This window comes from Podarcis gaigeae (genome assembly GCF_964106915.1).
Source record: "Podarcis gaigeae genome assembly, chromosome: 15".
Classification (NCBI taxonomy): Eukaryota; Metazoa; Chordata; class Lepidosauria; order Squamata; family Lacertidae; genus Podarcis; species Podarcis gaigeae.
This window is the reverse complement of record NC_139692.1, coordinates 41,066,277-41,089,073: the sequence shown is the minus strand read 5'-3', so window position 1 is coordinate 41,089,073 and position 22,797 is coordinate 41,066,277. Positions and strand designations below refer to the sequence as shown.

Genomic DNA, 22,797 nt, shown 5'->3' with positions numbered 1-22,797 from the left:
ATTGATGTGCTGTCGAGCCAAGTGTTGTGCTTATACCTTGATTTCTTAACTTAAGATAGATGGGCAACTTGTGGCCCGCTAGTGGCTGAGAATGATGACAGTTGGGAATCCAACATCTAGCGCCATGTTTCTACCTTGGCTTGTAGGCCTTTTTGTTACAGACACAGTGACCATTTTGCACACATCCAATTGATGTGTGACCACTGATGCACAGGTCCTTTTGGACCTGGACAAAGGCAGAATGGGGGTGGAATGGGCTTCTGCAAACTCTGCAGATGTATGTGGGGGCCAGGAACAGAACCCCCGGGCAAAATTGTCACCGTCTGAGAATTGAAGTGTTGTTGTTTTTTAATTTTTGAAAGCTTTACTGGTTACATTTATAAGCAGCTTCACTGATGATATGTTGGAAAACGTATACGTGCAGAAGAGGTAGTAAGAAATCCCAGACCAATAGATTAAAACTGCTTTTATTCTCACCAATCTTTAGGTATACCACAGGTTGTTGTCTTAAGTATCACTAAAATAGATCTCTTCCCCTTTGTAATAAAATGTAGTTGTTTATGACAAAATATAGTATAAGATTTTGCTTTTTAAAAATCCAGGCTTACAAAAGTAGAAAAATTATGTGTGCATAATTGAAGCAAAAAGGTCATTCCTGACTTTCTTGCATGAATATAAGTAGCTACTGCTGTAATGGCAGGAGGGATAAGGAACCAGCAGCTTCTACAGGAGCCAAGTGGCATAAAAGTGGTAACTCTCATAGAATCTCAAGATTTGTGCAAACTGGATTTTTAGCATATCACATGCAATACTGATCCTATTTATGCTCTGGTAACAGGCTGGTTTAGACATCTGCATGGAACCGAATTTGAGGCTATTGCTCCTGCAGCATTGCCAAAAGTTTTGAGCACGTCTCAACCAATGTTATTCAGCCTTGGTTCCCCTCATGAAATTGGACTACAAGACTACATCTCTCAGCAGCCCCTGCCAGTAATGGTCAGGGATGATGGGCGTTCTGGTGCAAAGGCACCAGGGGAACCAAGGTTGAAGAACAGAGCTCTGGCATATTTTACACACAACCAGCAACTGAAGGTGACTTCAACATGAAAAAGCAGCTTTCAAGCAAGTTGCTTTGTGTCTGAATGGACCCAAATCCTGCAGCAGCTGAGAGATGGACGTATGTAGACTTAACCCCCTGAGTACCTTTTTCTTCTAACGCCTCCTTTCCACCCAACCCCCTTAAACGGTAAAGACCAGCATTCAAACTGTAGCTCTTGTGTCCGACAGGGTTTTTAATAGACCTGTAGTTGTGCGGAAGTTGCCCCATCTTTCCACTTGTTGATGTGGTCCGAGATGATGGTTCTGCACAGGGGGCACGTTCTCTCTCTGTTGAACCACAGAGCTATGCATTCTTCACAAAATATGTGCTGAAACGAGAAAGGCTGCTTTGAGCACAATGGGGTGCAAAGGAGCTCAGCAACTCAATAACATTCAGCATACTTTTAAATCCCTTAACTGGTGTAGGGCTCGGCTCAAGGGCAGCATTCCCTCTCTTGTGCTTTTATTCTGTATTTTTATCTTGTGAACCGCTCTTGAGATCTTCAGATGAAGGGTGTATATAAATTTAATAATAATAATAATGAGGCCAGAGGCAAAAGTGGGTGGAGCAACGAATGTAAAGTACACCTTTGCACACAAACACACCCCTCCATCATTGATCCAGGCAAGCTAGAGTCATGATCAGAGTTTAAGGATGTATGCCAGCCAGGCAAAAACTCAAGCGCCAAACAGGTGTGGAGAGTTCCATTTGGCTTCCAGGCCTGAAACTCCCCATCCCTGGTGGAGGGCAAGGAGTTGCAGACTTTCTTCACTCCAGGAAAGAGCAGTGAAGGTGGGTGTTAGGTTGTCTTATCAAAGAACCTTGTCCATCATTGCTGATCTATGCACTGAGGAACTCTGGGTAAGTGTATAAGGAATTGTTTGGCTGTTCAGAACAACGTTGGGACAGCGGCAGGAGAATAACACTGGTGAGTTACCTGGCAGATGAGAAGAACAGGCTTCTGAAATTCAGCTTGGCAGATGGAGCAAATGTCTTCCGCTTCCGCACACTGCCTCTTGCTGGCTGCGACACCGAAGTTCTGCAAAGATAGAGAACAGGCTCAAATACTTGGTTTCTAGCAAGGAAGGTAGTGGCACCAGATACACAGGTATGTACAGTTTAAATAATCATTGCAGCAGTCCCCTCTGATAGAGTAGTAGTGTTATCCATATATTGCAGACAAGGTGTCTAGTGTATTTATGACACCGGTGTGGACTTCCTGGTTCACAGGCTGCTTCTGTATGAAAGTACATCAGCCTTCACCCTAGTGTTCTCCAGATGTCCAACTACAGCTCCTGCCATCCCTCGCCATTGGCCATGCTAGCTGTGGTCCAACAACAGCAGTATGGACAGACCTTTGCCTCCCCTGTTTTGTTTTTTAAATCATAGCTCCAAATTTGAATGTCACAGGGAACTGTGGTTTGTTTAAACAGAAAAGAAAAATGTTCTTAAGACAGTACAAATACTCACTGGTCGTGCATAAAATATCCGCAAGACTCGTCTGAAATTTTTCAGGTGTCCAAAGAAGCTCAAAAGCTGAAAAGATAACATGAGAGGAAATAGATGTAAACTAGCTTTCAACAGTAATGTAGCTTTAAAAAAACAACACTGAAGGGGTCTTAAGTGTCATGTAACAACAATTTAAAGTTGTGGGCTTTCTCCTATAAGCCTAGAGCAGATAGAACAAAGCTAAAGTCAAAATAAGAGATGCTCACAAAAAAGACAAAAAGTTAAAACAGTAGAGGCTGAGAAAACAAACCCCAAAAGACACTGCTGCTATCCTAACCATGCTTACTTAGAAGTAAGCCTTCCTGAATTCAGGGAGGCTTCCTCTCAGCCAAGTGAGGTTAGAACTGCAAGCTAACACAATCAAGACTTGTTTTATTTCAAAAGATTTCTACCCTGATTTTCTGTCAAGGGGTAGTCAGGTCAGTTTACAGTAAATACAATGTATTAAGACAGGCACAACAGCATACCGCCTGCCATGTATCTAGGGGGTGATGGGGCAGTGAGGAGGGTCTCCCTTGAATACCAATCTTGGAAATTTGATAGGTTCTTAAGGTATACTGGGATACGGGTGGTGCTGTGGGTTAAAACACAGAGCCTAGGACTTGCCGATCAGGTCGGTGGTTCGAATCCCTGCAAAAGGGTGAGCTCCTGTTGCTCAGTCCCTGCTCCTGCCAACCTAGCAGTTTGAAAGCACATCAAAGTGCAAGTAGATATATAGGTACCGCTCCGGCGGGAAGGTAAATGGCGTTTCCATGCGCTGGCCTGCTTCACCAGAAGCAGCTTAGTCATGCTGGCCACATGACCCGGAAGCCGTACGCTGGCTCCCTTGGCCAGTAAAGCAAGATGAGCGCCGCAACCCCAGAGTCGGCCACGACTGGACCTAATGGTCAGGGGTCCCTTTACCTTTACCTTAAGGTATACTGGTCCCAGAATCGCCATCTTGTTCAGTGATTTACAACCTATAACTTAGTCAAAGGCTATTCTTGCTCTGTGTGCCGGCCAGCTATGCCCCCCACATCCTGGCTTTTCATTCATCTTTTCCAAGTTGCACTCAGCATTCAATAGTTACTAAGCTGGATGTGGGTGGGTGTGCGCGCAACACGCATACACACACACACACACACACACACACGGTTCCCCAGAGCATGCCAACACTCCTGCTTGGTGGCTCCATACTGGCTGTTTGTCACGACTTACCATCCACGTTCTCTATTGGAAGGAGAGATGGGAGGTTCCTGTGCAGGGAAACTGATATTAAGGAACCCAGCTGGGTACCTTGCCCCAGCCAAGCATAGCTCTAGCTGCTCCAGGTTAACACAGAAAAATAGTTTTCGCCATTTGTTAGCTGAAGAAACTGATGCCTAGAAAGACAAGGTGCATGCAATCTCACATACACGGCAATGTGTTGCTGCTGTGTTTACACCCAGGCTGCCTCTTGCCACACTGTTTTTAAGAAAAGAGGCTTTAGCAGCAGATCGGAGTTTACCTTTAGGATGAGGTAGAGCAGGGCCATCAAGACTCCGAGACTCCACCCCAATGCGCTGTCCAGCTCCCTCAAGCCGACAAAGTACCGGAACCAGACTGGCACAGGGACGATCTTGCGGTAAAACTGGCAGAGCTCTTCCAAGAGCATGTACCAATAACCCTGGTTTACAACATACAAAGAAGATTGTTGATACTTATTTCTTACCCGCCCATCACTCCAAGCTTCCATAAACGCTGCTACCATGCCATTCTCCAAGGAGCTTGTGATGGCATACATGAATTCATCCCTTCCCAACCCCCAACTCCCATTTTATCCTCACAACAGCCCTCTGAGGTAGGCTAGGTAGTGACTACTCCAAGGTCACCCAGTGAGCTTTGTTTTCATTCTCACTGGGGTTCTTACCCATGCCAAAAGCAAGTCCTATTTTGGACAGAGAAGCCACGTCTTTAACCTGCCACCTGATGCCAGGGGCAGGGTGGGTAGGCAAGGCTTGTGAGCCAAATGGGGTAGGGCCTGGCAGCTCAGACCCAGGGTCCAGAGCTTCCCCACTGTTGCTCTTGCAGATCATGCTTAATGCCAGAAGCCTGGACCAAATATAAGGTTGTAGCCAGCTAGGTTCTACTCAAAGAGTGGACCCACTGAAATCAACAGACCTATGTAAATCATATCCATTTATTTCCATGGGCCTTCCGTGACTAACACTAACCCTACATGACTAACACTGGACACAACCCATGGGGTTAACGGCTGCGGAAGCCTGTGAAGAGGTATATCTATTTTTTGTAATTAAAAAAACCCATCATACAAATAGACACAGGCAGCTCTTAGGAGTTCAGCTTTCTAGCATAATAAATAAAATTGCAGCAGTGCCAGGAATCTCTGCTTGGCAAAGCTTCCCAGACATTCTTTTTACCAAATCAATAACTCAGATCTCTGCTGAACTGGCAGGATTTTCATTATTCACCTCTAACAAGATAATATTTAATGATTTATTTTTGTCCAGTTGCCCATGTCTGAAAGCAAACCAGATTTTATTCAGTCATTAAGCCCTTCTCCTCTCACCTAAACAGTTTAAGCCAGATGAAGTGCCTGCTGTTCTTTCATCGTACATCAAAGTGTTATGAGAAGTCAGCATTAATGTTGAGACATCATTACTTTGTCAAGTACCTTCCACCACTAATTACTATATATATATGCATCTTAGGGTGTGCATTTTTCTTTTTAAAGGGTAATGCTTAACTTCTTGCTAGTGACGGTTCAAGACCACTTCGGCCAATGCAAGCTGCCATTCATTAATAAGACAGGTGTTAGCCCCACTTCACTTCAATGTTTTTATTCTCATGCTATGAAACTATTTAAGCAGAGCTGACTCAAGACTTCTTCACCCTACGTTCCCTTGTGGCTGTTCACAGCCACTGCTTTCCCCATCTCTGCTGATGGCTCAAACTTCACTCCCCTTGAGTGATCCCAGTCGGATTTGGCTATGTGCTAAGGGCACTAAGGGAAAAGGATGCCTCTCTAGCACAAGTGGAACGGCTTGCTGAACTAGTCACATAGGCACTTAAGCAATCAGGGACCTCTATTTTTTATTTATTTTTTATTTTAAAGCAATCGGGGACCTCTAAGCATCCAACACTTTTTGCAGCAATCCCTGAAATGTGTGGAAAAGGAGGCGTTTTTTCCTGACACTGCCCTGAGGAAACTTTCCTGACCCTTCACCCCGGAAACTTGACTAGTTGAACTATGGAACTCACTGCCACAGGAGCCAGTGATGGCTGCCAACCTGGATGGCTTTAAAAGAGGATTAAGCTTACCCTCCACGAATTTGCCCATCAATGGTTACTAGCCAGGATAGCTAAGCTCTGCCTCCACAATTGGAGGCAGGGATGCTTCTGAATAATAGTTACTGGAAGCCACAGGAGGGGAGAGGGCTATTGCGCTCAAGATGTCTTGCGGATTTCCCACAGGCATCTGATTGGCCACTTTGAGAAAAGGATGTTGGACTAGATAGGCCACCGGCTGGTCCAGCAGGGCTCTGCTCATGTTCTTATGACAAATGCCTTCCCTTCCAGTTCAGCCCTTCTGAAAGCTCAACCTTCTTGCTCTGATGGGAAGGAAGCCTTTCCTAGGAATTAGCAAACCTAAGTGCTTCTCTTGTTGCAATGAAATATGCTAAGTTTTATCATCACAAGCTGAAGTTAAGTGTATGACAGTGATACAACTGTGTATTTCTAACTCATATTAAAAATAGGGTTTTTTAAAAAACAGCAACAACGACAAAGTTTTCTTACCTTGGACTTAAAAGACATGATAAAACAAGGCAGCAAGAGAACGATGCATTTGAAGCCCATGAAGAGAAACTTCAGAATGAAGTCTGTGATCCCCACGATCCAAAGTACCTCCCAGAAATTTGTGTAATCCACAGTAGGACTTAAAAGGATCAAGCTTTTAAAAAACAAAGGCAAATGAGATGGTAAGTTGAAGACATTTTTTCACAGAAAGTATTTTAGCACCCTTGAAATGCAAATGCAAAAACACTTTCTCGTTTCAAGCAGAATGCTACAGCCAAGAAATCACCTTTTACAAATTTATTTTTCCTATGGGGCGTTCACAGTAGCAAGCAAAAACCAAGCCAGTCGTTCACTTTTTATATGACTAATTCTTCAATAGGACTTTTCAAGACTGGATTATAATTCCCTTCCTTCCATCCATCCAAGTATGTTATCCAACATATAAAAAGCCCTCCTGGAATGAACCACCCAGACCAGTATCCTGTTTCCAACCATGAGCAGGAAAATGCTCTGAAGAAGCCCACAAACAAGACGTAAAGGGATGTGACACCTGCAGTTTGGTCCCCTGGTAACTGGTTCACCACAGCCGGTAACAACTTAAATCTGGAATTCTGAGTAAGCTTTTCTGATTTTATAGTTCATTTTAATCCATTTTATCTCAGTTGTATCTTTTTTGGGGGGGGGGGGTAACTTTATTGCACACTGCTTAGAAGCAACAGTATTGAGCAGGATACAAGCTGTTGAAATAAACGGTAGTGAAATAAATAAATTACCCACCCATTTTTTAAAGGCACCTTGTGTCCATTATCAGCACGTTTGGGGAGTAAGGCCACAGCCACGCCATGCCTTTAAAGCATTGTTCCCCAAAAAAGAATCCTGGGAACTATAGTTTAACCTTCATAGAGCTATAATTCCCAGCACCCTTAACAAAAAACTGTTCCCATTATTGCTTGCGGGGGAAGTCATGTGCTCTAAATGTATGGTATAGATGTGGTCTGGATGCATTACACATCAAGGAAGACTGTTTTTACTGCTGTTCAGAAGGGGAAAAAATTCTAACCTGCACTGAATTACCTGTAATGAAGAGACTGAGGGTAGAACGTATAATACAGAAGGAGAGAGGATCCTGTTAGGAATGCCAATAACCAGACACACTCCAGTCTGGAACACCTTTCCTGCAAGAGTAAGAGTTTTCAAATGGTTAATTCAAATGACTGCATTTTCTAGTTACAAGATGCTAGGCTGCTGTGATTTTGCCATTCATTCTCCATTTAAGAGGCTGCTGAGCTCAGAGGGCTTTGTAAGCAAGTTTTTGGAGTACAGGCCTGGGGATGGGGCTCCAAATAAGCCAGACCCAGACAGTAGGGCCATTGATTAGGGGTGACGGGAGATGAAGTTCAACAAGTGGCAGAGGCAATGTGCCCTCCACTTAATTAGCCAGACTGCTACTTCTGCAATCTAAGGCTACAGTCCTAATACCATTTACCTGGCATTAAGCCCCACTGAATTCAATGGGAAGGTTTTTAAAGATTCTTGGCCGCACCACTGGGAGCCATATCCTTATGGACCTGTGGGGATGACATTCCTCCTAATGGCCCTGCCAAACACCTTTAGAAGCTGCAGGAAAGCAGAGAAATTCCACATTTCTTTTCAGGGGGGATTTCGTATGCAAAATGCAAATGTACATATTTGTATGTGATGCTACGCTGGAGCCTATGTTACTAAGAAGCCCCTACTGTTAACTGGCCCCAACTTGATTACAAAGCTGACAGCCCACCCTGAACCACCTTTGGAATGAGACAGTGAGCAGTCCCCCTCGCCCCCCCCCCAAAGAGGATAAAGAACAGCTGTAGACAAATACACAAAAAGACAGCCACATGGGTAGTTATTACCCCAACACTTTGAGCAGTTTATCCCACTGAACCAGGTGTGGAGAACGTCTGTCTCTTCAGATGCTGTTGAACTACAATTCCCATCATCCCTTGGCATTGGCCATGCTTGCTGAGGCTGTTGGGGGTTGTAGTTCAACAACATCTGGAGGGCCAAAGATTCCCCACATCTGCTTTAAACAACAGATTTTCAGTGCTAGGCGAGGAGTAAGAGAAGATGTCACATGCAGTCTTTCAAACAAACAAAAAATTCTGCAGGAAATCCCTTGATAAAGGGACCGATTTCTCAAAACAAGTTGCGATCATAACTAAATGGTTTGTGGTTCTCAAGAGCCTTAAGGGAAACTGCCTCTTCAGAACAACCATACTCAGGATTCTTGTTTTCAACCTCTATTCAAAGATGGAAAGATGACTACTTTTATTACAACATGACAAGCTGTTTGCACACAGTATTTATACTTTGCCTTTCAAACAAGTAGGATGAGGAATGGCTTATAACCCAAATCAAATCAATGCCAATAAAATATAACGGGAGAAAAGTAATGCCACATGAGATATAAATAGCAGCAAGGCAAGATGTAAAGACCTATATACTAAGAGCAGACCCGTTATCTGACTGCGTGGATTCCTGTGTAACCAGAACAGTGCCATCCATGCACCAAATGGGATGTCTCAGAAGGCTTAGGAAGATCTCACAATTTGCACAAGTACAAACCTGCCCCTGCAAACAGGCAGGGAGCCCAAAAGAGCTTAGTGAGAACTGAGCATGCTCGGTAGATATGGAATGCTGACTGACTGCAGGGAATGGCGGAGTAGGGGAAACAAGAGGGGAATGGAATGGCGTATCCTGTGAAAGGGCATGACTGGCTGGCATTCAGAAAAGGAGCATTTCACACTGCAATATTATTGTTGCAAGTTCTGATGGTCAATCACTTCATTCCCCCCCCCCCCCCAAGCCCTAGTTTAAGAAAAAGGCCTTTGCTAGCTGGCAAAAATATTAAGATAGCTGAGCCAGACTGAAGACAATTATCTATAATGGCAGCTACAATGAGATCAGCACAGAATTTTTCCCCAGGCTAGACTTGGAGGGAGGGAGGGAAAAGTATGGCAGAGGCCTGTGTGCAACTTTAAGTAGAGTCAGTTTGTGCTGAGCGCAGCAGAAATGTTCAGGTTGCATCAAAGCAGGCGGGAAAAAATATTATGTAAATGGTTCATTATAACTATATTCTATTTTTGCAGCTGTTCTTAAATCAACCTTTTTTATTTTAAGCGATGGAATGTGTGTGTTGTCAAATTAACACTCTTTTCCACGTTTCTGTCAAGAACGCATCTATCTCCTGGGTAAAGTGAAGCTTTAAAAAAATACTTACAACCTCGCCGGAGAGGTCAATACTTACTCTTAGGAAAACCTGATTTACAATGCTTTTGTTTGCATACATATAAGTTGTTAGCAGCCCAACTCCCAGAGAAATGCCTATTAGGAAAAAAGGGTAAATTACAAAACGGAAAAAAAGAAAAAGAAAAAGAACCAAAAAATGCATCAAACTAATTTTTGTTTTTTAAAACAAAGCAGCAAAATCAAAAAGGGCATTGCACAGTATATCTTGTAACTGTTTTAGACAACAGAACAAAAATAATTAGCCACTATATACTCAGGGGCACTGCTGTACTGCACGGCTCTGACTGCACCCTAAACAAATCATCAGATCAGTGAGAATTCCAATGAATTAAATAGTAATGAGCATGCTTCTAGCTCTCATCGCTGAAGGGAGAGGTCTAAACACGGCACAGCAGTACCTGCGAAAGGCCAAAATTTGAGGGGCTTCCACTAGCTGGAAAAATGTTCTTGTAGTAGACCTTCTCTCACCTTTACTGCCATTTCTCCTGCTTCCCTGCTCATCGATATTCCACCCCATCCTCCTCGCTATTATACAATTAGGGCATAGTGCTGGCTGGCTGGAAAAATCTCAAGCTATTTACCACACTGGGGAGAGTTTGCATCTAATAAATCAAGCTGGAATAAATTAGATCAAACAAACAACACTTGCATCGTTGTTTACATTTGCATTAACTTGGCAGCACCTTGAGGTCTTTTTATATATGTTTGCACCAGGCCGATAAACACCCACTCATCTGGTCACTTGTTGCAGTGGCAGCTGGCCTATTAGTACAAATGGGGCACAGCCCCATAAAACTCAGTCTAACTTCAACCAGCCACTACCCGTCTGCCTCTTACAACCAGTCCAGCAGGTGGCCTTGGCTGTCAGCTTTGTCTTCCTTAGTCTCAATGTTGCCCCTTGCATAACACAGCAAGGAGAAGAATGGGGGCAAAGCTAATCATTGGCTGTAGATGGGCCAGACATTTGCTCTGGCTCCACCTACTGTTGGGTTCCCTGCCTTACGCCCTATCAGTCCCAATGGGAAACAGCCACAGCCATTGTGAATAAAAATCACTTCCAAATGACTAAGGCAGGAGGATTATGTCAACTGGGTCTTTTATTCAGGAAAAATTCCAAGGACTGCATCCTGTGTGCCACAGATGGCTAGCCCAGATCTGTTGGCTAGTCATTTTGATGGGCCAGTAACATTTCAGGACTTGTAAAACAAGTTGGCAATTTAAAAACCATTCTGTTGCTTAGAAATCTTTAGCCATCGTGGAACCTTTCTCCAGTGATGGAAAAAAGAATGGGTACATTTCAGGAATATTTTTAATCTGGCTGAAGGGAGCTGCAGATTTTGACACCTGGTGTTTCAAAATTTTAGTTTTGCAGTAAGCCAAGGGTCCCTGAGTATATGACCACAAAAGAATAAACTGAAAAAGCTAAAATGCATTTTAGCAGCTTCTCAGCAGCGGAATTGCAGAAAGCAGGAAAGAAGAATTGAAAGCCCCAAGAGAAGAGGAGGGGAGAAGGACTCTCAGGAAGACCTTGGGAATGGTACAGTGATAACTAACTCTGTACATAAGGTCATAGTAGTACAGGGGCTTATGATCAGGGATTCTCAATTTTTGCCAAGCCTTGGTAGCCAAGCTAAGAGGGGCTGCATCCTACCTACTCAGAATAGTCCCAGTGAAATTAATAAAACCATGAACATACAAATATAAATAAGATACTGTGTTTGATAAGCATCTTGTGCTTGCAAGCTTTTAGACAGTTGTTGGTTTTAAGTTCTGAATTGCAATTTGTTATATTGTTATATTGATTGTGTTCCTTAAAAGTGTCATAAAGATTTGTTGAATAAATAAATAATTTTAATCAGTTCTTTCATTTACAGGAGGGATGAGGAAGCTGTGGCCCCGCGGATGTTCTTGGACTACAGATCCCATCAGCCTCAGCCAGCATGGTCAATGATTAGGGATGATGGGAGTCATAGTCCAACAGCATCTGCAGGGCCACAAGTTCCCAATCCCCAGTTTAAACCAACTGGTGTAATGCTGTTGAGCCTGAAGCACATTGGACACTCCTTGTGTCGTTGTTGTTTTTGTTTTACAGTGGACCTGAAGAAGGCAAGGCAATGAAATGCACAGGGCAACTGTAATTTTTCCAACAAACTTTTCAATTTCAAGCAGCATCCTGAGGTTCTTCCTCTCCCTTTTTGGGCTTGAAACTTAGAAGCACATGATGGAGCTGCAGAACCCTGTGAGCCGGGTGGGATTGCCCGGAGGGCCATATTTGGCCCCCAGGCTTGAGGTTCCCCACTCCTAATTTCAACCTGTAAAAAGGAGAAGAAGGAATAAAGCTGCCCATTTTCAATTTAAAATCCCAAAGGAGAGGCAGAAATAAGTCTTCATCCTGGGTACTGTGGGTAGTAAAAGCAGCAACAGGTTTAAAGCCAGCCTGAATTTGTGTTTCAGTTCTAGAAGTACAGATAAAGCACATAATATGTGGCACTGAGGGCAAAATTCTACCACCGTTTGAAAATTTCAGCTTTAACTGTTTTTCTTTTTTTAAAAAAACACCACCACCACCTTCTAGTCCTTATTATTGCAAATCATGGAATCATACGGGTGGTGTCTGGTGAAATCTCAGAAGCCAGAAACGGGCCAATAAAGTTTTCCAGTGATCAAGGCTAATAGGGAAACCAGAAATAGGCAAATTAGATTTCAAGATGGCGCTAAAACTGTTTAAATCCCCCGGCCTGGAAGCACAACCTGCTGCTTCTCTTTCAACCTCAAACCCAGATAAATGCAGTTGTCTCCAGAGCGCGCAATGGCGTGTACTCTACCCATTATGTGCTGCATGAGGAGTTTGAGGGACAGGATCAAGATGTACGGAAGACTCTTGTGTAGCCAGTGGAGGAGATATCTGAGCTCGGAAAGGGAGCTGCCGCTCTGCTCCTCCAAATCCGAGCCGCCATCTTGAGGCCCTCGAGCTTCGCCGTGGGAGTGGGAGCGGGAATGGCTCTGAGTCCCTGACTGCAGGTGCTGCCTGGCGCCAGCGTCTTCACCTGCTTCTCCCAGAGCAGAGCTCAGCTGGATGTGGATGTCCCCTCCATGCTGGCAAGATCCTTCTCCTGGTGACCGTGCTCCATGAGTGCACTGAGAGGCTGAGGTACCGTTGCTGTTTCCTGCCGCGCCGTGGCGATTATTTGAGTGGGGCTGCATGGCAGCACGTTGGAGGTGATCTGCTCCAAATTGCTCGGTTTTGACGAGATGATTCCTAAGGAGGAACAAAGAAACAATTTTAAAATGGTTTCTAATTGAATCAGCCCTTGTTTTAGAACCATGAGGACCGGAATCTTCATCTGTTATTAGGGGAAGTGCTGTAGCTTAGCAGTAGAGCATACGCTTTGCATGAAGAAGGTTCCAGATTTAACCCCAAGTAGGGCTTGGGAGAAAGGCGATGACAAACCTAGACAGCATCTTAAAAAGCAGAGACATCACCTTGCCAACAAAGGTCCGTATAGTTAAAGCCATGGTTTTCCCAGTAGTGATGTATGGAAGTGAGAGCTGGACCATAAAGCATCCATTCTTCGACTGATCACCGAAGAATGGATGCTTTTGAATTATGGTGCTGGAGGAGACTCTTGAGAGTCCCATGGACTGCAAGAAGATCAAACCTATCCATTCTTAAGGAAATCAGCCCTGAGTGTTCACTGGAAGGACAGATCCTGAAGCTGAGACTCCAATACTTTGGCCACCTCATGAGAAGAGAAGACTCCCTGGAAAAGACCCTGATGTTGGGAAAGATGGAGAGCACAAGGAGAAGGGGACGACAGAGGGCGAGATGGCTGGGTAGTGTTCTCGAAGCTACAAACATGAGTCTGACCAAACTGCGGGAGGCAGTGGAAGACAGGAGTGCCTGGCGTGCTCTGGTCCAGGGGGTCACGAAGAGTCAGACACGACTAAACGACTAAACAACAAGGGCTGGGTTAGACCTCTATCTGAAACCCTGGAAAGCCCCTGCCACTCAACGTAGACCATGGGTCATAGTCCCTCTGCCACCGCCACCAGCCTCTGCCACTCGCAAGGCACAGGTAAGCAGCCACCGGGGCTCGTCTGGTGCTGTGGAGAAGGGAGGGGAGAGTCGTGGGGGGAGGTTCAAAATATAGTCCAGCCCCCCACAAGGTATGAGGGACAGTGGACTGGCCCCCTGAGGAAAAAGTTTGTTGTCCCCCTGACATAGACAATACAGACCTAGATGGACTACTAGTCTGTATACAGCAGCTTCTGATAGATCTTCAGCTATCTGCTGAGTCTGGGCATATAGGGGTCCATTAGAACCTTAGCCAGCCAGAAGCTGGCCCTGTGTGGTTCTCAAAGACAGATTAAATGACTCTGTCTGTGGTATGTTCAGCCTTCAAAAGAATTACAAGGCAGGTGTAGGTTTGTGAAAGCTGAAGGAACTGCATGGAGGTGGTTAAAATTTTACACTTATTCAGGAACATTTGCACAGAATAGCCCTTAAAAGTCCCCAGCCCAAGCGCTGCAAATATCTGTTATTAAAGTCATCTCACAAAGTACACAGGAAATGACAGATGGCAACTCTGTCAGCAAGAGAATCCTTGTAATTCTCCAATTTGAATGGTCACAAGGGATCGTCCTCTTAGATCCCTTGAATCATAACTATTCATTTGGAGATCAAATTCTGGAAACTAACTCAAAAAAACTTAAAATTGCAGTTAAATAATATTTAGGCAGGGGCGCAGATGGCGCTGTGGGTAAAGCCTCAGCGCCTAGGACTTGCCGATCGCATGGTCGGCGGTTCAAATCCCCGTGGCGGGGTGCACTCCCGGCGTTCGGTCCCAGCGCCTGCCAACCTAGCAGTTCGAAAGCACCCCCAGGTGCAAGTAGATAAATAGGGACCGCTCACCAGCGGGAAGGTAAACGGCGTTCCGTGTGCTGCGCTGGCTCGCCAGATGCAGCTTGTCACGCTGGCCACGTGACCCGGAAGTGTCTGCGGACAGCGCTGGCTCCCGGCCTCTAGAGTGAGATGAGCGCACAACCCTAGAGTCTGTCAAGACTGGCCCGTACGGGCAGGGGTACCTTTACCATACATTTAAAGCACATGGCTTCTCTCCCAGAATCCTGGAGCTGTGGTTCAGAGTTATAACTCCCAACACCCTTGCCAAAATACAGTTAATGATGCTTTGGGGAAATCAAGTATGGCATACATCCAACCTTAAGTCTCCTATCACCCTGCTCCTAGAGCAAGGGTGGGGAACCTTTGACCCGCCAGGTGTTGCTGTACTATAGCTCCCACCAGCCCCAGCAAGCATGACCAATGGTCAGGGATGATGGGAGCTGTAGTTCAGCATCATCTGGAGGGCCAAAGGTTCTCCACACCTGTCCATCAGTAACAGGGTCTTCCTGTTTCATAGACAGAAATCCATATCTCAACAAGCAGAGGTGGCAAACTAGTGTGGTGTGGTGGTTGGAGCGTGAGGGAGACCTGGGTTCGAATCTCCACTCAGTCATAAGGCCTTTTAGAAGCTACACCACTTTCAAACATATGATGGTGTGGGGGTGCAGTGGCCAAGAAAGGGCATTCACTGTGGCAGCCCCAAATCTGTAGAATTACCTCCCCAGGGAGGTTTGACCTTCACTCTGTAACTTTCATTGAATGTGGCAAATGCACCTCTTTAGCGTGGCATTTGATGTCCAAGATATATATATTTTAGAACCCACCATATTCTCTTGATTGCAAATAGTTCCAACTGATTTTAATCTTGTCTTTTAAAATTGTTTCAACCAACCCTGAGACCTTGTGATGAAGGCTGGTTAAGAAATCCAATTAAAAATAATAACAACCTGGGTAACCTTGGGCCAGTCACTACTTGTCGGCCTAGCCCTGTCGCAAGGATAAAATGGGGGTGCAAAAGGGGGGGGGGAATACAGCAGTGGTTCCCAAGTAGTTATGTATAGCAGACCCCGTTTTTCAAAAGCCAAGCCATGAACTCCATACTTTTGAAAATCTTGATATTTCTATGGTAGTTTTTGTTGTGTGAGTGGTGCTGCGGACCCCCTGGATGAGTTGTGCTGACTCCCTGGGGTCTGCGGACCACCCATTGGGAATCACTGATGTATATGACATTGTAAGCTTCTTGGAGGAAGGGAGGGATAACAGAGTGTCAGATAAAAAATAGAGGCCAGTAGTAAAGGAATGGGTTCCTTGACCCCAGACTGTTTTCTGGTGGATAGCAGAAAGCCCTCAAGTTGGTCGACTGCGTCAGACCAACACAGCTACCTACCTGAATCTAGAGCCCTCAAGCAGTGGCACCTGGTTCACTCAGGTGATCAAGGCACGACCCCATCTACCTCAGTCTACCCTCAACCACCTGTTAGCCTGACTCTGGCTGCCATTGCTTCCAGACACCACCTGCAGTTGGTTTCCCCACCTTTTCCCCCTACCAGTTGCAGTGGGCCCCAGGTACAACTGCCCCTCCGGGGGGAGAGGAGGGAGTCATCTAAATGGTCTCCGCCCTTGTTCACTGCCCATCCAAATGGGTCCCAGAACCCATTCTAAACCACAGCATATTTGAAGGGAGGAGCATTTGGGTCCTGCTTGCGAGCACCATTCAGTACTGTAGGATTTGCTTCTTAAGCAAACACGCACAGGGGTTTGCCAAAGTGGCAAAAATGACTGGAAGAATTAAGAATTGGGAAGGCCAAAATTTTAATATGGAATGGGGAAAATACGTTTCCGACCACAATTCAAAGTATTGGTGCCGACCTTTAAAGCCCTAAACGGCCTCGGCCCAGTACATCTGAAGGAGCGTCTCCACCCCCATCATTCTGGCAGGACACTGAGATCCAGCACCCAGGGCCTTCTGGCAATTCCCTCACTGCGAGACGTCAAGTTACAGGGAACCAGGCAGAGGACCTTCTCGGTGGTGGCACCCGCCCTGTGGAACGCCCTCCCACCAGATGTCAAAGAGAACAACAACTACCAGACTTTTAGAAGACATCTGAAGGCAGCCCTGTTTAGGGAAGCTTTTAATGTTTGATGCATTACGGTATTTTAATATTTTGTTGGAAGCCGCCCAGAGTGGCTGGGGAAGCCCAGCCAGATGGGCAGGATATAAATAATATATTATTATTATTATTATATTATTATTATTATATATATAAATACATATATAAAATCACTGTAAACATTTAAAATTATTCGTAGGATTGGAACGATACTTGTAGTTGGACTATGGTTGTAATGGAGAATTAATAGAATTGGACTAATAGAGAAGATGTGGGAGGAAAAAAATGTTAACATAAGGATCCACAAAAGGGAGAAGGAAAGTCCATGGGAATTTATGGAATTCTCTTTTTATTTTGATCGTTTGTAAATTTCAAAATTTGGAAAATTAAATAATAATAATTAAAAAACACGCCTGTTAAAAGAGGAGGAAATCAAACCGAGCCTTCCAGTCCCGTAAAATACTGTTATCAGCATCAACAGAAGGGCAACAGAATGATCCTGGAGCCCAGCCCCCCGTGTGAAGCTATTACAACCCCAGGGTCTCTGAGCAGCTACAGAGGGCATGGGGGGGGAGCTTACAACCAAAGCTCTTATCTCCAACCCCCACCTGCAGCCTGACTGAAGGGACCTTGCAGGAAAGCTGAAACCACCACAACTTCTTACAAGAAGTTGAGAAAGTGAAAGCTGGTGGAGGGAAGGTGTCCCAGAAAATAAAAAAGGTAGCTTCGTCGGCCTGTAGGGAAAAAACAAACAAACCCCAAACCCGTAACATTAGGGCAATACTTGGGTCAAGGGACACGGAAACGACGCGGAGAACAGCTTTCAAAGCCAACATTAAGTCTCCCCCCTTCGCTCTGCTTTGGTTGGCCTAATAAATGATATTATATAGAGGGGGGAGGCGGCGAAAGAGTTTATATACAGTAAAGGGAAGGAAGGGGGAAAGGGAGCCAGAGGGGGCGAGTCAAGGGGAAGGGATCCACTCGGGTTTCTTCGGGGTCCGCGGCAGAGTCTCTCTCCTCACCCACCTACCTCTCATAGCGCGGCGGCCGGTGCTTCATGGCGAGCGCCGCTCTTGAGGCCGCGGCCTCCCGTCAGCCTCCATCCCCGCCGGCGAGTAAACAGGCAGGCTCCGAAGGGGGGGGGCCGGCCGGGCAAGTTCCAACTACCGGCCCGAGGAGGAAGAGGAGTGGCCGGAGGAGGAGGGAGAAGGAGAGCTAGGCCCGGAGGGCCCGGTCGCCATGGCAACGGGAGAGCCGGGCCTGCGAGGCGGAGGAGAAGCTGAGCGCGGCTTCCTTGAGCCCCCGTAAGGTGGCTATTCAACAATAAGGATAATAATAGCAATAATTCTATTTTGTTGTTCGCACCTAAGTTCCTCTCAGAGTAAGCCCACTGAAATCAGTAAACCTAAGTTCCATTGCCTTCCGTGGGTCTGCTCTTGAGTACGGCTAACACCATTATTCGCCCTTTATTGTTATTATAATGCCCATTATTTTGCTGTTTTTATTCCTGTTGCACATTTCTACTATCACTTGTTGCCTTTCGTTGCTGCTATCGTAGCTGCTGATCTATTACTGTATTGTCATTGTCCGCTTCATTTTTTGTTGTATTACCACCACCGTCAACATTGTTACTGTTTTGTTTGTATTAATTATTGTTCTCACTGCCATTTTTGATTTAGGGTTGCATCCAACTAAGTATTAACTCAAGAGTAGACCCTTTTAAATGAATGGGACCAACTTGGTCATGTCCGCTTATTTCAGTGGGTCTGCTCTGAGCTTGACTGATGTTGGACACTAAACCTTATTGATTATTCTACATCCCTGGCATACATTTAAAGTACTGTACTCTTTCCCGATTCAACAGCCATGGAGAGTGCTGGGAAGTGTAGTTTGCTAAGGGTGCTGGGAATTGTAGCTCAGGTAGGTCAGCACCCTGAACAAACTACACATCTCAGCATTCTTTGTGGGATGATCTATGGCTGTTGGAAGTGCTATAAGAGTGCTTTCCATGTATGGAGTAGATGTGAAATTAGTTACAGTACAGTATTGGGGTATTGCAGTCAACATCCTGTAGAAAACAAGTCAGGTTTAATGCACATCCTGTCCGAAGCAATCTCTGGTGACGGTTCCTAGATTTGCTGTATGTGCCTCCTCTGCTTATGCACGTGGACCCTCTTAGTTGCATTGGTGTCCATCTTCATAACATACACCAATGGTTCCCCCACACACACCTTTTTGGAGCCCAAAAGGCACATTTGGAAGACTAAGAAACTGGCCTAGGTGCCACCAAACACCCATTTAATGGAAGAAGAACTGCTGGTGTTCAGAACCCCCTTCCAAACAGGTTGTTGTTGTTTAGTCGTGTCCGACTCTTCGTGACCCCATGGACCAGAGCATGCCAGGCAAACAGGTAGTTCCCCCAAATAACCCAGGTACCTCCAAACAGGTACCTCCCCCAAATAACCCAGAATAATTTAAGCAGACATCTCTCCAAAAAAAATAAACAGGCAACACTCCTAACGAAGCAATATAGCCAAAATCTCAATTAAAAGTTTTTTTAAATTGGTACGGGTGCTATGTGTCTGAGGCACCATGGTGTCTGAAGGTGCTACGTTGAAAGTCTTTAAATGCATCTTTACACCTGTGTGTTAACTTTTTTTTCACCTGGCAAAGTCCTTTTTATCCAGTGCTTGGGATTGGGCTTGTAATAATTTGGACCTCAGCTCTCTTGTCTGTGTTGCAGCTTTCCCCCTCCAGTGTCATGTCATGAAGACCTTCTAAACTGGAAAACTAGAAGTGATTGCATATCACTTGGGGGAGGGGGAATACTGCATGAAATGGAGAAAGAAACTGGAGAAATATCTGGACACCCAAGAACAAAATTAGACAACCATAACCAGACTTGCAGCATCTCTTGGTTCAGTGCCTGCCTACAGGAAACACTATTGCCTGGAAAGCCATGGCATAAGGTACTAATCTTTGCTGTAAAGCTTGCACCCTCTTATTTTTCTTCCTTTGCTCCTCCTTTCCTCCTCCAACAACAGCAATACCACTTACCATTTATATGGCACTTAGGATGTTCCAAAATACGTTTCTTAGCCTTTATTTTAGGTCCAGTTTCAAATTTCTGCAGGGGCCTCATTGTTATAATTGTTGTTATTATTGTTGTTACATTTATATTCTAGGATATTTATATTCTAGGATATTTCCTCCAAGAAGCTCAAGGAACAATGTTCTCCCCATCTTTATGAGGTTCCTTAGGCTGTAAGAAAGTAACTGGCCCAAAGTCACCTAGTGAACTTCATGGGTGAGTGAGGATTTGAATGCTGGTCACCCAAGTCTTTGTCCAACACTCACCACATTATCACACACTGAAGGTCGCTGGGTCTTCACCCCTCAGCTGAACTTAATTTGCCAGGCCCAATCACCGTTTGTCAGCCAAACTAACCTCGCAGGGTTGTTGTGACAACTGCATGGACTATCCTTAGCTTCAGTGTGGAGCCAGTGTGGTGTAGTGGTTAAGAGCGGTAGTCTCGTAATCTGGGGAACCGGGTTCGCGTCTCCGCTCCTCCACATGCAGCTGCTGGGTGACCTTGGGCTAGTCACGCTTCTTTGAAGTCTCTCAGCCCCACTCACCTCACAGAGTGTTTGTTGTGGGGGAGGAAGGGAAAGGGGAATGTTAGCCGCTTTGAGACTCCTGAAGGGGAGTGAAAGGCGGGATAGCAAATCCAAACTCCTCCTCCTCCTTCAGAGTTTGTTAATTAGTGACATTTATCCCTCTTGCCTTTCCTTTCAAGGAATTTATGCTCATAATAGCCCATAGTTGAGGGGGAGACTAGCCCAAGGTCATTCAATTGGCTTTACCACTGAATGAGGGTTGGGATGGGAGCAGGGAGAGAGCTGGCCCTTGTTTGACACTTGAACCACTAAACTTCACTGGAGCTCAATATAGGCAAATGGAAATAATAAATTGGATTGCAAGTAATTCCTAATAACTATTGTGTCTGTGTGGTGTCGGTGCACATGCAAAATAACTGATGATTTTTCTAGGTTTTAGAGAGATTGGAAACTGCCTTCGCCGATGAAATAAAGGACAAGATAAGAGACCCAAAGCAAAGAAAAATGGTTTTCAATCTCCTTGGCCAGACCTTTGTCAAAAGATATTTCATTGACTGCCCTGTTCAGCCTGATTCACTCGTAAGTGTGGTATAACAACTAAAGGCTAATAAGGTCACATTAAAACAATGACTTGTTGGTATAGATTCTAGTCATGGCTAGTGTGATGGGCCAGAACTGCAGAGCTGCCCTCCTGATATCAGTGTTGCCACAGCTTACCAATTTCTGGCCAATGCAAGGCAGTGACAAGGTCAGGACTATGCAGTCACACCAGCAAAGCCACTGTGGGCATCTGCCCAGCCACAACTTCACTGCTGCTTTACCAAACCCAGCCCCATCCAGGTGAACTATAGTGGCACCAGGGTCAGAAGGGCAACTCTGCATCTCTGCCCCACCACACCAAGAGCCAGAATGAGAGCCTCCAGGGCTCCGGAGCCTACCCAGGGTTTGTTCTTGGAATGAAAGTCCCTGGAATCTCTGGTGTCTTGAGGATATTTGGTTATATTTACACATATAAGTAAACTGAAGATGGAAGGGCTCACAGCATTTACATTCCAACATAGTTTGCTTCCCCATTACTGCAGGTTTTTGAGGAGGGTTCCCCAACACATGGGACACAGGTGGCACTGTGGGTTAAACCATAGAGCCTAGGACTTGCCGATCAGAAGGTCGGCGGTTCGAATCCCTGTGATGGGGTGAGTTCCCGTTGCTCGGTCCCTGCTTCTGCCAACCTAGCAATTCAAAAACACGTCAAAGTGCAAGTAGATAAATAGGTACCGCTCCGGTGGGAAGGTAAACGGCTTTTCCGTGCGCTGCTCTGGTTTGTCAGAAGCGGCTTAGTCATGCTGGCCACACAACCTGGAAGCTGTACACCAGCTCCCTCAGCCAATAAAGCGAGATGAGCACCGCAACCCCAGAGTCGGCCACGACTGGACCTAATAGTCAGGGGTCCCTTTACCCCAACCTTACCCCAACACATCTGTACTTGGTCAACTCCTTAGACATGTAAATAGTGTGCTTAACAGGCTCAGCTGCGGCCATTGAATTCTGACAGTAAGATCTGTTCTACAGTGGAACTTTCTCCCTTGGGAGGTTGTGGACTCTCTCACCTTGTAGGATTTTAAGCAGACGTTGGATTGCCCATCCTTCAATTCCTGCATTGCAGGGGCTTGGACTAGATGACCTTTTCCAACTCTAAATTTTAGGTTTGGCCACTTCCTCAATCCCTTCTACTACCAACTCCCATCTTACAAATACAAAACCACATGGTTGGAGGGGACCCACAACATCCAAACCAACCCATCAATCCGATAACATTACATTTGTTGCCTCTGGCCACACCCACCACTGTCATGTGACCCTTGGAATTTTGTCCAGAAGGAAATGCAGTTCTTGGGCTGAAAAATGTTCCCCAACCCTGGTTTAATGGAACACATGAAACTGCTTTATACCAGGACAGGCACCGTTAGTCTGTCTAGCAGCTTCCTTCTAAGCCAGGCATAGGCAAACTTGGCCCTCCAGATGTTTTGAGACTACAATTCCCATCATCCCTGACCACTGGTCCTGTTAGCTAGGGATCATGGGAGTTGTAGGCCAAAAAAAATCTGGAGGGCCAAGTTTGCCTATGCCTGTTCTAAGATCTGAAATGGAGGTCTTCCCCATCACATGCCAATTTCTCCTTTTACCTGGAGGTGCTGGTGACTGAATTTCTGCATGTAAAGCAGGGTCTACACTACTGAGCTGTGTCCCCTCCCCTCCCCTGGTGACCAAATGGCTAAATTGAGCCCAAATCTATTTAACTAGAAAGAACTGAAATTTTACTACTGAGAAAACTTGGATATTTACTGCATCTATGCTGAAAAAACTCAGTTTCTTTTCTGGGAAACACCTCTTGATAATTCAGCTAATAATTCCTTTGGTTCCACTGTATAGAGTGGAGCATAGCTCAGTGACAGACCATCTGCTTTGCATGCAGGATGTCCTGATTTCAATCC

General features: G+C 45.4%; 2 protein-coding genes across 2 annotated transcripts in view; one reads left to right on the top strand and one right to left on the bottom strand.

Annotated features, from left to right (window-relative positions):
- Positions 1–451: 451 nt before the first annotated feature.
- RNFT1 (ring finger protein, transmembrane 1) lies at positions 452–17,875 on the bottom strand. Its single transcript, XM_083715228.1, has 9 exons — positions 17,718–17,875; positions 12,499–12,932; positions 9,672–9,748; positions 7,460–7,560; positions 6,386–6,539; positions 4,095–4,253; positions 2,570–2,635; positions 2,037–2,138; positions 452–1,427 (listed from the first exon to the last, which is right to left on the bottom strand). Exons 1-9 carry the CDS (start codon positions 17,744–17,746, stop codon positions 1,293–1,295), a joined length of 1,257 nt encoding a protein of 418 aa, XP_083571354.1. The 5' UTR covers positions 17,747–17,875; the 3' UTR covers positions 452–1,292.
- Positions 17,876–18,049: 174 nt separating this feature from the next.
- The window catches only part of LOC310832831 (uncharacterized protein), a 74,340-nt gene continuing 69,592 nt past the window's right edge, over positions 18,050–22,797 (top strand). The window contains exons 1-3 of the mRNA XM_083715021.1: positions 18,050–18,068; positions 19,431–19,656; positions 20,738–20,884. Coding sequence (XP_083571147.1) covers positions 19,525–19,656; positions 20,738–20,884 — 279 coding nt within the window. The 5' untranslated portion in view covers positions 18,050–18,068; positions 19,431–19,524. The remainder of the gene's footprint in view (positions 18,069–19,430; positions 19,657–20,737; positions 20,885–22,797) is intronic.

Excerpts from the sequence above, each read along its gene's own strand:
- RNFT1 (XM_083715228.1), bottom strand. The coding sequence starts at position 17,746 with ATGAAGCACCGGCCGCCGCGCTATGAGAG. Across the intron at positions 9,749-12,498 it reads CCTCATGCAGCACATAATGG|GCATTTCTCTGGGAGTTGGG; the intron begins GTAGAGTACACG and ends TTTTCCTAATAG. Across the intron at positions 2,636-4,094 it reads TGCTCTACCTCATCCTAAAG|CTTTTGAGCTTCTTTGGACA; the intron begins GTAAACTCCGAT and ends TTATCTTTTCAG.